Source organism: Cyphellophora europaea (genome assembly GCF_000365145.1).
Source record: "Cyphellophora europaea CBS 101466 unplaced genomic scaffold supercont1.8, whole genome shotgun sequence".
Taxonomy (NCBI): domain Eukaryota; kingdom Fungi; phylum Ascomycota; class Eurotiomycetes; order Chaetothyriales; family Cyphellophoraceae; genus Cyphellophora; species Cyphellophora europaea.
Genome location: NW_008481814.1, coordinates 1,033,591 through 1,045,734, shown reverse-complemented (window position 1 = coordinate 1,045,734; position 12,144 = coordinate 1,033,591). Strand labels below are relative to the sequence as shown.

The window sequence follows — 12,144 nt, the reverse complement described above, 5'->3', positions numbered from 1 at the left end:
CTCAAGCTGGCAACAGCAAGTGGTGGCGGGGATGTGAGATGCCGTTGTACCCCTCTACTCATGCTTTGCTCTTGGCCTGCCATCTACGACTAGCAAACTGACAGAGCATAGCTGTCAAGACTCCTTTGGCAATGTTGTCAGCTGTAACGTAAGTCCTCGATGCTGTTGTTCTGTACCATTCAGATCATTCGCCATATTGAGATGAGCGGTCTCGATATCTCTATCCTTCGATTTTTTCAAGCTCTCACGGACGCATATCAGCTTGGGCCAGCCAATTGTCGATATGTGACGCGCTGAGCTTCTTCCGCTACCCTCAGCCCGCTTACCTCCATCCGATACTCTCGGGACTTCCGACCCAAGCTAATCATTTACCCGCAGAATGCCTGGTACGACTGGGGCCGCTGGGTTGCTCTTGCCATCATCATCATAGGATTCGTTCTTCTCTTCTTCATCTTCAGTTGTATTTCTGCACGACGCCGCCGCAGACGTGGCGCACAACCATTCTACGGCACCGGCTGGGTGGGCCGCACGCCCTTTGGCCATGGTGCAGCGCAGTACAACCCGCAATACGCACAACAGGAACAACCATATGGCGGCTATCAGCAAGGCGGGTACTATGGGCAGCAACAGCAAGCGCCACCAACGTATCAGCAAAGCCATGACCCAAACAGGGGATATTACGGTCAGCCAGGGACTCCCAGTACCGGCGTGTATGAGATGCAGCCGCCGACCAGGGCTTATCAGGGCACCTCGCCAGAGGTTTCGGGAGCGAAGCACTAAGGCGACTATGTTGGCTACCACGGAGATTCCGCTGATGAGACTGTGTGCTAAGCGGAGTGGCGTGCTTTACAATGATAGTTGCCCGAACCATCGGAATGCTATGGAGCGAAGCAACTGCACAGAGAAGGGCATTCGAGTACGATATCGATTGACGCGCGTGGATGAGCCTGTAACAGTGACCATGTATTGATGTTTGAGATCCCAGCTAGTTCCCTAATCCACTTTACGATACTAATGCATCATCTGCTACTCGTCCAAGTTGTCAGGCATGTGAGAAGCATTTGATGGTCGATAACTGGCATGATGTCCCGCCACTCCGGACACTGCTTCGAAGACGAATTTGCATCAGCTCACCATACTTTCCCTGTTGGCCCATAGTGTGGTTATAGTCTGGGCCGATAGAAATGACTGGCGGGCTCTCTGGACTCACAACAGAGGCTTTTGGCTGTGCTATGCTATGAGTCCGGGGAGCCCTCCCCGTCAATCTTGTCGGCCCCAGGTGCGCTGAACAGCCTCGGCCCATACGGTGTGGAGCCCCCTCCAGCCCCGGCTTTCACATGGTCAACCGCCCGTGCAGTGTTGCTCTCCAACCTTCACTCGACATCAATGACCATGCTGCTGACCCAGCACTGCACCTTCTGCGTCTCCTCCTAGCACTCGTACTCTCTAACCCTCTAGATCCCTTTACCACCAGCGACCTCCAGACCGCCCACTCTTCCATCAACCTCTCTCACACGACAGCGAAACGGCTTCCGCCGCCCCGACGTCATCCACCCTTCCCTTCCCTTGCCTCCCCTCCACGTCCTGCGCTCCCCCACACAGCCACAATGGACGAGCTCGCCAGCCGCGCCACCGCCCTGCTCATGGAGCCCTCACTCCGTCCCCTCCTCGCGATCGTCAAGTCCGCGCGCAACGGCGCCGTCTACGGCGCCAAAGTCCGCTTCCCGCACGCGCTGGTCATGGTCTTCCTCTTCCGCTCCGGCACGATACGCGAGAAGCTGCAGCTCGTGTACAAGGCGACGCGGCAGCACGCGCGCAACCTGGCCTCCTTCGCCGTCGTCTACAAATCGTGCATGCTGTTGCTGCGGCTGCTGAACCCCGACGGACGGGGGAAAGAGGGCGCCTACGACACCTTCTTCAGTGGGCTGGTGGGCGGGTACCTCGTCTTTGGGCGGGGGAGGGCCGCGAGCAGTAGTGTGAATCAGCAGATTGTCATCTATGTGTTTGCGAGGGTGGTGCTGGCGTTGGCGAAGTTGAGTTTGGAGAGCCCCAGGATGACGAGCGCGACGCCCACGCCGACGCTGTGGACGCAGCGGCTGGATCCGGAGACCAAGAGGAGGATCCAGGAGAATGCGTGGCCCGTGTTTGCGAGTTTGAGTTGGGCCATGGTCATGTACGTCTTCAGGTGGCAGCCTGAGAGCATCCAGCCGAGCTTGCGGAGTAGTATGAAGTATATGTGGGTTTTCCTTCCCCTCCCCCTTGGTATCGATCTGGTGGTGGTGGTGGTGGTGGTGGTGAGATTGGTCAGTTGTGCTAACATTGCGGCAGTTATGTGAATTCGGACCACTGGGATTCGTGGAGGACATTTCTGTGGCATAACACTTGAGAGTACAGCAGGATGCAGTCAATGGCGTTACCCAGGTTCTGCTACGGATACGAGGTATACATGTGAACGTTATGATCACGAAGCTGTGAGGGGAGGGTCAAGCAGCCGCAAATCGCAGCAACGATGGCTAGATGATGGGTCTTTGGGAGCCATGGAGCATTTACCAATTCCAGTTCTTAAATGAGCGGTGGGCACAGCGAGTCACATTCGGGAACAGGTAGAAAGTGTGGCTCAGCCGCGAGCTCCTGGATGCCCGGTCTTCATTGAGTGATACACGCCCGCGGTATGGCGAGTACCACGATGTGCTAGAACTATGTGCTGGTTCCTCTCTGTCTTGTCTTCATCATCATCGGACCCCCAAAGAGCTGTTGTTACAACGCCTCTCCTCGTGCGCAAGGCTCTTACAGCACCGGCCTCCCTCTCTTATGATTCTGTCTTCTCCTTGACGGCCTTCCGACTCCCCAAGATCTCATCCACCACACCCAACTCGAGCGCCTCATCCGCACTCAAGAAATAATCCCGCTCCATCATCCCCTCAATCTCGGTCAACGTCAGCTTCCTGCCCCCGTCCTTCTTGGGCGTCAAATGCCGCTCGTAGATCTTGTTCAGCTGCTCCCGCACCCGCAGGATCTCCTTTGCATGAATGGCAATATCCGCCGCCGTCCCGTGATACCCGCCACTCGGCTGGTGCAGCATCACGCTGCTATGCGGCAGACAGAACCGCTTGCCCGGGCTGCCGCCAGCCAGCAGGAGACTCCCCATACTCGCGGCCTGGCCCAGACAGATGGTCGTGATCTCTGGCGTGATGTATTGCAGCGTGTCGTAGATGGCCAGGCCCGCGGACACGCTGCCGCCAGGACTGTTGATGTACAGGTTTATGGGCTTCTCCGGGGCGTCGGCTTCGAGGAACAGGAGCGATGCCGTCACGGTTGCGGCCATGCGCTCGTCGACTTCACCATAGACGGCCACGATGCGCTCTTTCAGCAGGCGCGAGAAGAGGTCTGTCGTGTGGTGCGTACTGCCGGAGGTTTCAGTCACAAATGGGATGGGCAGCCATGAGGCGGATGGCGATGTGGAGCGGTTGAGGGTGCGCCGCGAGGAGGAGAAGGTGCGTCGGCCGGGGGGAAGTAATGGGCTGAGGCGGGACAGTGTTGCAGGTGTGGCGAGGGGCCTGGTGGCCAGAGAGAAGACCTCCAGAGGGAGGGCGCGCATTCCGGAAGGCATGCCGAGGAGGAACGGGAAGGTTGCACGTAGAGCTGCGCTGGGGAGCTTTTGCTGTTGAAGCTCGAGAAGTTGATGCATGGTCGGATTTCATCTCCGAGTGGTAGGGCTTGGCATGGACAGGCAGTAAATGGACGGGACCGCCGTGACCAAACTACGATGCCCCGGTTGTGTTACATGGACGCGAGCACAGGAGATAGGGTTTGTCAGAAATAAGAGATTAGAATCTCTTGATCAAGATTCTGAGGCCTGGCATTGTCTTTAGCTTCCCGTAGTAGTCCCTGTACCAGTTGCTGCAGCGGTTCCTGCACCAGCTCGTTCAGCCGCTATACGCATGAGAAGCGCCCTCAGGCGATCTGCTCTCTCTGAAGCACTGCTCACTGTAGCCACTGTCGAGTTGGCTTTGTTGAGTGCCACCAACCCTTTCAGACTCCGTCTGACGTTTAGCGTAAGCACCAGGTCATTCTGTGCACTAGCTCCTGATGCGGTTGCTTCTTCCGAGTGTGGCAGTAGTGTCTGCATCTCTATGCCGTCCTCAGTCTCGCCAGTGTCCTCGTTTACACCTTCTTGACGCCCTTCCTCCTCAGCATCGAGTGTTTGCGGAGGCGTTGTTTCTTTCTTGCCTTCTGTGAGCAAATAACGCTCGTATGCAATTGCCAGCATGATGAGCTGAAGCGCGCATATTAGCACGTCTTGAGATAGCAGCCGCCATTTGGAAGTCTTCTCCGGCTCGCCCACCAAGTCCACGAATAGGGAACCGTGTATGTATCCGCGCGCACTCCGGGCGGTTGCCGCCGGAGCCGCGTGTAGGACATGCGTGAGGATGCATATGACGTTGATGAACAGCACAGGGCCTAGTGACGCCGTGATGTCGACGAAGAGGACTTGGGCGGCGGTCCTCAGCACTAGCAGGATGGACAAGTTATCGTAGTAGTATGAGCACGCGAGCTGGATGAAGACGCAGCTGGCTAGGGTGTTGGTCAAGGCGCCGAAATGATCCAGACGCTGGTCCGGGACGCGCAAGCGGGCATCATTGTTGCCAGCCGAGCTCATCACAGGAAGCGTGGATAGCAAGAGCTCGTATCATTTCTGTCTGATGATAGATAGTTCGTTCGTTGCCTCGTGATCATGACTCGCGTGTGCTTGAAGTGAAGTCAAGGCGCTCTCCAACCAAGGAGGTGCCTAAGCCCGCAGCCGACGTCGCCCCGCCAAGAGGCCCCCAGGCGTTATTCGCTCTGCAATCTGCTGAAGCTGACCTCTCTACTTCGTATCCCGACACACCCATCACACGTTTGGTTTTGTGTCATCGAACCCGACATGACGCCTGTTCCCATGCCCCTCACTTGCATTTCTTCAACTTCTTTCCAGCAGTCGTGTCAGTATGATACTCGACCTGGACCTCGCCAGCTACCTTGCGGACTCCCGTCACAGCTTTGAATTGCATCATGCCCTTGTCGGAACCTGGCTTGACCTGGACCTTTACATCGATCTTCATGGAACCTGGAATAGACATGGCTCCATTCTTTCGCAGTCGGCTCCGCTCTGCCCGCGCCGCCCCTGAGAGTTCCATGGTGAGTGTTCCGAGGGGATTGCATGACTCGTCCAACCGCTGAGGCGCCACGTCGTCCGAATTCGAGAAAAGCTCTTGCTGCACCAAGAGCTTCTTCTTGAAGCTGACGTTGTCGCACTCAGCGTACAGGCTGATCTCCTCCTTGGTCGATGGGTAGATCTTCTGGCCACGCCTGATCGCCCAGTGCATCTGATTCTGAGCCCGGGATCCTGAATCCAGTTCAATCCGATCCTCTTCATCGTGCACATCCTCGTCAAATGGCACGTGAACAGGGTACCCGAGGTTGTCCCTCGCCCGGCGGTAGACGACAACGTTCCGCTGACGAGCATAGATGCTGGCGCCGCGGCAGATTGCAGACCATGCTCTCTCAGGGGCCAGACAAAGTATGTCTTTTCCAAGCTCCTTCTCAACGAAATCCTTGAACCGGTACTTGATGTACCTGTTTGCGGCGAGGCCGCCACATAGGACGACGGACTGGACTTTCGGCATACGAGCCGCTTTGACCGCTGCAACCTGGTCCCGAATGAGCTGAAAGCCTGCGTCGAGTATCGGAGCGAACCAGGATTCCATCTCTTCTGGTGTGAATGTTATGAGGCCCTCGTCGCTATCATATCTCCTTTTCACCTCGGGATCGTCCATATCAGGCTTCTTGAGTCTCAACGGGACGGTCAGATCGGTCGGCTGCGTCTTCGAGTTTGCTCCTTCAAACTCCTGTTTCAGGGTCTCAAACTCTGCCATCATTCTGCTGCCGGCTGCTCGTGCTTTCAAGGGTACGTCGGTGAACGAGATGCCGAACGTCTTCTCCAGGAAGACATAGAAGCCCCTGTCAATGGTCGTAGCTCCAGCCTTGGCACTTTTCAGAGTCAGTGATATGTACGGGACGATATTCAATCAAAACGTACCCAGCGCCAACTGCTGCTTCCTCGATTCGAAGGGGCTCGAGGCTTACGAGCTTATAGGAGATACAGTCTGAACACGTTAGCTGTGTCCTGCATCAGCTGAACAGAATTTACCCAGTGTACCGCCTCCGAGGTCACAATTCAGGATTGTCGACCCTTGCTGCGGGTCTTGTCAGAACGATTCACGAACCTAGGCCTGAATGACCTACCTGGAACGGCTGCGCTGCGCTGTCGTAATCGTGGATAGTTCCGTGCAGACAGTCCAAGACGCCTGTCATTGCTTCATCGGCCAATATGAGCTCATCCCCATAGCGTGTGCCGAAGCCTGCTGCGACTGCTGCTTTGCGAGTCTCCGCTCGAGCATAGTGACTCCAGGTGGCTGGAACAGTCAGGCAGAAGACCAACGGTGTTACCACCAGACCCGGCCCTAAGATTCCTCTGAGAGACTCTAGGACGTGGTTGTAGAGAAATCTGAGGTAATCGGTCGCCACGTCAGTGGCAGTCTTGCCTTCGGGTAGTCTGACAAGGCCATTGCTAATGAATTGCTGCAGGACTGGGTCATCATAAGCAGCAGGATCCGTGGCTTCATCGAGTCTCAGCTTGAACCACGTGAAGCTGCTCTCACCTGGCTTAATGGAATATCCCCAACGGTCCTCAGACCAACTGTTGTCCTGGGCATAGCCAATGACTGATGGCACCTTGTCCTGGAATGCTAGTTGATGGTCAACGAAGAGCAACGAAGAACACCTAGCAAGGTTCGTTGTTACCTGCTACGCCATTACGCCATCCCTGAATGACGACTGGTGGTTTCTCGAGGTTGGCATTGGAAACGAATGCTATGCCTAAACAGGTGTCAGAGACTCTGCTGCCGAACCGTGCCTTAATGTCTTGCTAGCCTGAGAACGTTGTGCCCTGTGAGATGTCAGCCTAGCACCGGGCGAGCAAATTGCCGTTTCTTACCATGTCTACACCAACACAGATACGTCTCCGTTCCTTGTTGGCTTCCTCCTTGACCTTGTCACGGTAAGCATCGCGCCTCGCCTGAGCTTTCGGATCTTGACTGAGTTCTAGAGGAAGTGAGTGGCGCTTCTACTATGCAGAGCTCACTCACCGCCTCGCTTTCTCTTCAAGCCTCTCGTTGATCCGTCCTTCGATGCTGAGGCTTCTGTCTCAGTCAGTGGAATCGCGTCTGAAGCCGGAGCATAGTGCCTCAGAAATTCACGATGGCCACATACCTTTGTCTTCGTCGGGACCACGCACGCCGAGGATGTTTAGCCGAGCCATCGTGATATTGGAGAGCCTGGCACGGGTGTGGATGGGCAAGACTTATGATGATAGGAGCATTTATCGAGCCCTGCAAAGGTAAAAGTCTTGATATTGAAGGCCAAAGAGCAGGCTATGGTAGATTTATTGGGGAGAAGCGGGATGTCGGTAATGGGGGAGTGGTCATATAGGACGGTGGCACTGAAAGATACTGTTCATGGATCAAGCCGGAGTGAATTGCGATTTCAATTGAGACTCTAGTGAGTTACGTTTGTGGCTGAGGTTCCTGCTTGAACTCACACCAACGTCACGTTCTTGCTGCTGCACTGAGGTTATGATCTTGCTGATCCCCTTCATAAGGGCGAGTACTTAGGTGTCGATGATAGGCTATGTTTTGCCCTTCAGAACCACCATGCAAAGATTCAGGCTCGTTATCGCCAGAGCCTGGCTGTCCTCAGAGATTCATATGAGAGACTTGAGCTGACTCCGCTGGTATCGTTCATGGCCCTCATTACACCTTTCAGCGCACTAACCAATCCTCAAGTGAGTTGCAACTCGCGGCCTACGGAGTGACTTCAGAGCTTGCCACCAACCTAGCCACCTCACTTGAGGGTGGCGAGCCTCAATCTACTTGAGCTGGTCTCATTGAATCTTCTTTCTCATCCACCACAATACCACACCATCATCAGATGGCGGCCACAGAAGGAGACTCCCGTGAGGCGAGCTCGCATTGTTTCGTCGACCTAACCGGCCCCAGCACTCGTGGCAAGTCCAGATATCTAGGGCAAGACCTCTATTTGCCTTCCGACACGGAGATGGATCCGCCCGACGATGATGGCCAGACACAGGATGACGACGATTCCGATTACGTTGGCAACGTTACCTTTTCGCGAGCTATGAATAGATCCAAGAAGCGGCTCAAGGCCGACACTCCCACGATGGCAGCCTCTGGACAGATAGCCAACAACGGGCATTCCAAGAAAGAAAGGAAGCTCAGAGATTATGGCGTCGAAAAGTTTCATCTCATGATCGATAAGTATAAAGCCGAAATCAAGAAGCTCCAGGTCCAGCGGGCGGTTGAGAAAGCGAAAAACGCAGATCTCAAAAACAACCAGCTCGCGAAATCCAAATCGAAAATCAAGGACAAGGACGAGAAACTCGGTGATCTCACGGCCGCTTCGCAGTCGCTCAGACATCAGCTACAGGCAAAGAATGAAGAGATCCGGAAGCTCAAGGATACAGCTCGACTCAGAGAGTTGACGCTCAAGGAGTACCAGGATGCAACTCTGCAGCCACTCGAAGAACTTGAGTCAAACGATTTCAAAGCTACTGATGACAATTGTGTTGCGTCTCAATTGTCACGGGTGTTTCGCGCATCCAAATCCTGGGCTTCTCGCAATGCTATCTCAAAATGGCCAGAGCTCGACATTGAAGCCATTCAGCATGGTCAAGATGTGTTGGGTGATCCATGCGTCCCTAGAATCGCCTCCACCAGCGCTCTCTCTGCGATTGATCAGGGTTTCATTCCACCGAAGGTGGTCGTCAACGCCCTTCTCAACAGCCTGATCGTGCGGCTGATCCTTGAACACCCCTTCTCTGTCATCTCGGCGGTGCGCACTAACGGTGGTAGCATATCTTTGGGAGACGTCACCCAGATTATATCTCGGAGTGTTGCAGGGTTTAGCAAGAGTGAGTTAGCCGATCTTTTCGCGAGCTTAACGCTGATATTGGCTAGGTACAGCTGAATATGCCGAGAAGTTTAGGTGCGTTGCGGCTTCCTCTCTGCTACCGCCAGACTTCAAGCTCGACAACGTCTCAACTTCAAACGAGCTTGAGGCCAGCACCGAAGACTTCCGCGCACAAGTCCTGCAGTTGGCCATGAATGCTGTCGGATTCTTGCTGCGAGAAGATCACAGTACAACAGACCAGTCTAGAGACGATCTACGCAAATTTATCTGGTTGGCTGTTAGCACCAGCATCCAAATACATGCACAATATCCACGCGTGACATTTTTGTTCTTGTCGGACCTCAAGAGACATCGGTTCTCTTGTGACCACGAACAACTTGAAGCGCATCCAATCATGAACTTGAAGCATGATGGTGATAGCAACGACGGCAGGACGGCGGAGGAGGCTGGCGTGGCGGGTCGAAGCCCGGATCTGGTTGTCGAACCTCTCGTCCAGCGATCCGGCGACAATCAGGGCAAGGCTTGGGATGGAGAGCGGCTCGTCCGTCGGGCGGTGATCTGGATTTGCAGCCCCAAAGACCACGAAATGGCCGCGCAGAAACTAATCAAGGCCGCCAACGATGTTCCACGTCACGAGTCGTCTCAGAAGCACTCGCGGATACCTGTCAAATCTTCTCAAGTCTCACAACAGCGTTCCAATCCGGGAGATGGACGTAATATCAACGGTGCACGGCAAGATGATGACAACACGCCCGCGCGTCCTCACGAGAGGTCGTCCCGACAGCAGCGTGTTGTAAGGGGCGAGCCAGGTCGCCAAGCTCGAAAGAGGCAATCAAATAGGTCACAGGAGTACCCCAACAAGAAAGCCCTCACAGAGACTGGCCCACGCTCTCAGAACAATCAGCCCGCCTGTAACGAGCCGACCATCAAAGCCGAGCCAACCATCAAGATCGAGCCAGGGAGTGACTCGAAGGTGGGAAATTTATCAGGATCGCTGAGAAGTACCGTCGACTCGATTGGAGGCACTCGACGCAACGACAGCCGGCACCCAGGCGAACAGAACAAATCGAAACATGTTCACGTACAGTCAGGAAAGGCACGGAGCTCCGATATCCACGAGTAACATAGGAAAGTGGGAATGGAAAAGGCATAAGTCTATCGCGCAAAGCGACAGCTAGCTAATGAGGCAACGAGGTGTGGTGGTCTGGAAGGTCAGAGGCGAATGAATGACTTTGTCGAACGGCCCCCGCGCGCAGCACACGATCAAAGACATGAGAAACGAGGCCTCTTTTGCGACCAGGCAGCTGGTCATTTGGGATGTGGGGCGCATCATAGCAACAAGAACCATCATCGAGCTCGAGCTGACGCCGTTGCGAACAAGACAACAAGGCAACATTCCAAAAGCATATGTTGGGGGGGGGGGGGTTCATAACTCTCCACTCTTAGTACACCTTCCGTGCGATTGGGCTTAGGTAGTCAAAAGTCCCGAATGTTCTATGCAGCATGATAGTCTTCGCGGGGACAATGCTATCTTTTCCCACGCATGTACGCTGCGTTGCTGCTTTGACTCCTCAAACTGTAGACGATCTGGCCTTGACGGTCAGATGTGTAGACGATATGGATGTAGTAGGGCACCGTCTATGTCCAACGACCTGTTCGGACGCTATGGGACGGCTGGCTCTATCGCTGTGCTCCAGAAGCGTGTGTATCTTGAACAGCACCCATCTCTCGACGCCGACGCTCACCACACTCACGCTTGGTATTACTCCACCCACGTTGGCACCGTCCTCTTCAGGTACCGCATGAACTTCCACATCCCAACTGCATGCTCTACATTCCCATGCGGGCCCTTTACTCTTTCCGGAAATGCAATGCCAGCACCAAACGCTTGAGGAAGTCCCGCACCCTTCCCATCGGTCAATGCACCCGTTTCTGGATTCCAGCCTAGGCCCTGCACTTCTTTACCATCCACACTGACCTTGGGCATCGTGTCTGAGCGTGAAAACCCGATAGCCTGTACGATATGTGTGCATTTCTCGAGCTCGGGCTTCATCTTGGGGTCTGCTGCATCCGGACAGTCAACCTTCGCCAGGTAGGGTCGCACGGGAGAATCTTTCAGACTGTTTTCCTCGAGATGCTCGCGAGCGAAATCCGCTGAAGCTCCTTTGAGACCGGTGTTGTCTCTCAGGATCCACCCGTCCATCTCTTGCGCGTAGGTGAGCTCGCTGCGGACGAACCATCGCATCTTCAGCCGCGGGTGCGTGGATGTGGCGAGCTCATACAGATTCATGATCAGCACGATGGCGGAATGGGAAGTGCCGATAATTCCAATCGTGATGTCTTTGTCAGTTGGAAGGAGGTCTCGAAGTGCCTGGCGATCTAGACAGTCGTCGAGATCCAGAGTCTCAGGTTTGGTCGTGGGAAGGGCAAGAGTCGTTGGTGAAGACCCGGTGCACACTATCAGGCGATGTGCTCTCAGCGCGCCAATAGTCGAGGTACCGATTGCTGCTGCTGAATTGGATGATGAAATTGCGCCGCTGTTGAGATTCAAACGTGCGGACCAGAGCGAGTCAGGCCTGTTGACACTTGATAGTCGGCCAAAGTAGGCATCCACGTTCGTCATCTTCCACAACCCGCCAGTAAGCATCTGCAACATATCCGCGGCATAGTGAAGCTGGCAGCCGCGATTCTGGTCAAGCTCCGCCATGACTGTCATAGCATTTGGTTTAGGCGTGGACCGAATAATCTGTTGAAAGGGCTCAAGGGCGTTGGCATAGTCGGCAAAGAGCCGCACTTTGGTATTCGAGCTGACATCTCGATATTTCTTCGAAATGCGTCCACCCCTGAAATCGGGGTCTACCCAGGCTACATTGAGCTGAGGTTTGAAGTGCAGGAGAGCACCGACTGTTGCGATTCCGGCGGCGCCGCCACCAGCGACCACGGCATCATAGACGCGCGTGAGCATCTTCACTGGGTCGAGAGTGTGGGTACGAAGCGTAGGCAGAGGCTTCAAAGCCGATCCTCCTCCTTTCCGTTATCGGATCGGCAATGTCACCTCATCTTCTTTATAACGGTCGATGGATATCAGTACAGGGCGACGGTAGATAACTACCACGG

At 54.8% G+C, this 12,144-nt stretch overlaps 7 protein-coding genes across 7 annotated transcripts; 3 read left to right on the top strand and 4 right to left on the bottom strand.

Annotated features, from left to right (window-relative positions):
• Positions 1–131: 131 nt before the first annotated feature.
• On the top strand, positions 132–780 carry HMPREF1541_08194 (uncharacterized protein; the record flags this gene model as incomplete). Its single annotated transcript, XM_008722514.1, has 2 exons — positions 132–148; positions 318–780. The coding sequence occupies 2 exons, from the start codon at positions 132–134 to the stop codon at positions 778–780; spliced, it is 480 nt and encodes a 159-aa protein (XP_008720736.1).
• Positions 781–1,607: 827 nt separating this feature from the next.
• HMPREF1541_08193 (uncharacterized protein) lies at positions 1,608–2,386 on the top strand (the record flags this gene model as incomplete). The annotated part of the gene is made up of 2 exons (XM_008722513.1): positions 1,608–2,236; positions 2,329–2,386. 2 exons carry the CDS (start codon positions 1,608–1,610, stop codon positions 2,384–2,386), a joined length of 687 nt encoding a protein of 228 aa, XP_008720735.1.
• Positions 2,387–2,809: 423 nt separating this feature from the next.
• Positions 2,810–3,688, bottom strand: HMPREF1541_08192 (ATP-dependent Clp endopeptidase, proteolytic subunit ClpP; the record flags this gene model as incomplete). Its single annotated transcript, XM_008722512.1, has 1 exon — positions 2,810–3,688. One exon carries the CDS (start codon positions 3,686–3,688, stop codon positions 2,810–2,812), a length of 879 nt encoding a protein of 292 aa, XP_008720734.1.
• A 180-nt stretch (positions 3,689–3,868) lies between these two features.
• Positions 3,869–4,660, bottom strand: HMPREF1541_08191 (uncharacterized protein; the record flags this gene model as incomplete). Its single annotated transcript, XM_008722511.1, has 1 exon — positions 3,869–4,660. The coding sequence occupies one exon, from the start codon at positions 4,658–4,660 to the stop codon at positions 3,869–3,871; it is 792 nt and encodes a 263-aa protein (XP_008720733.1).
• Positions 4,661–4,946: 286 nt separating this feature from the next.
• Positions 4,947–7,360, bottom strand: HMPREF1541_08190 (uncharacterized protein; the record flags this gene model as incomplete). The annotated part of the gene is made up of 9 exons (XM_008722510.1): positions 4,947–6,030; positions 6,080–6,146; positions 6,191–6,236; positions 6,286–6,788; positions 6,844–6,918; positions 6,951–6,972; positions 7,037–7,143; positions 7,188–7,241; positions 7,312–7,360. The coding sequence occupies 9 exons, from the start codon at positions 7,358–7,360 to the stop codon at positions 4,947–4,949; spliced, it is 2,007 nt and encodes a 668-aa protein (XP_008720732.1).
• Positions 7,361–8,154: 794 nt separating this feature from the next.
• On the top strand, positions 8,155–10,150 carry HMPREF1541_08189 (uncharacterized protein; the record flags this gene model as incomplete). The annotated part of the gene is made up of 2 exons (XM_008722509.1): positions 8,155–9,028; positions 9,075–10,150. The coding sequence occupies 2 exons, from the start codon at positions 8,155–8,157 to the stop codon at positions 10,148–10,150; spliced, it is 1,950 nt and encodes a 649-aa protein (XP_008720731.1).
• Positions 10,151–10,789: 639 nt separating this feature from the next.
• On the bottom strand, positions 10,790–11,992 carry HMPREF1541_08188 (uncharacterized protein; the record flags this gene model as incomplete). Its single annotated transcript, XM_008722508.1, has 1 exon — positions 10,790–11,992. One exon carries the CDS (start codon positions 11,990–11,992, stop codon positions 10,790–10,792), a length of 1,203 nt encoding a protein of 400 aa, XP_008720730.1.
• Positions 11,993–12,144: the final 152 nt, after the last annotated feature.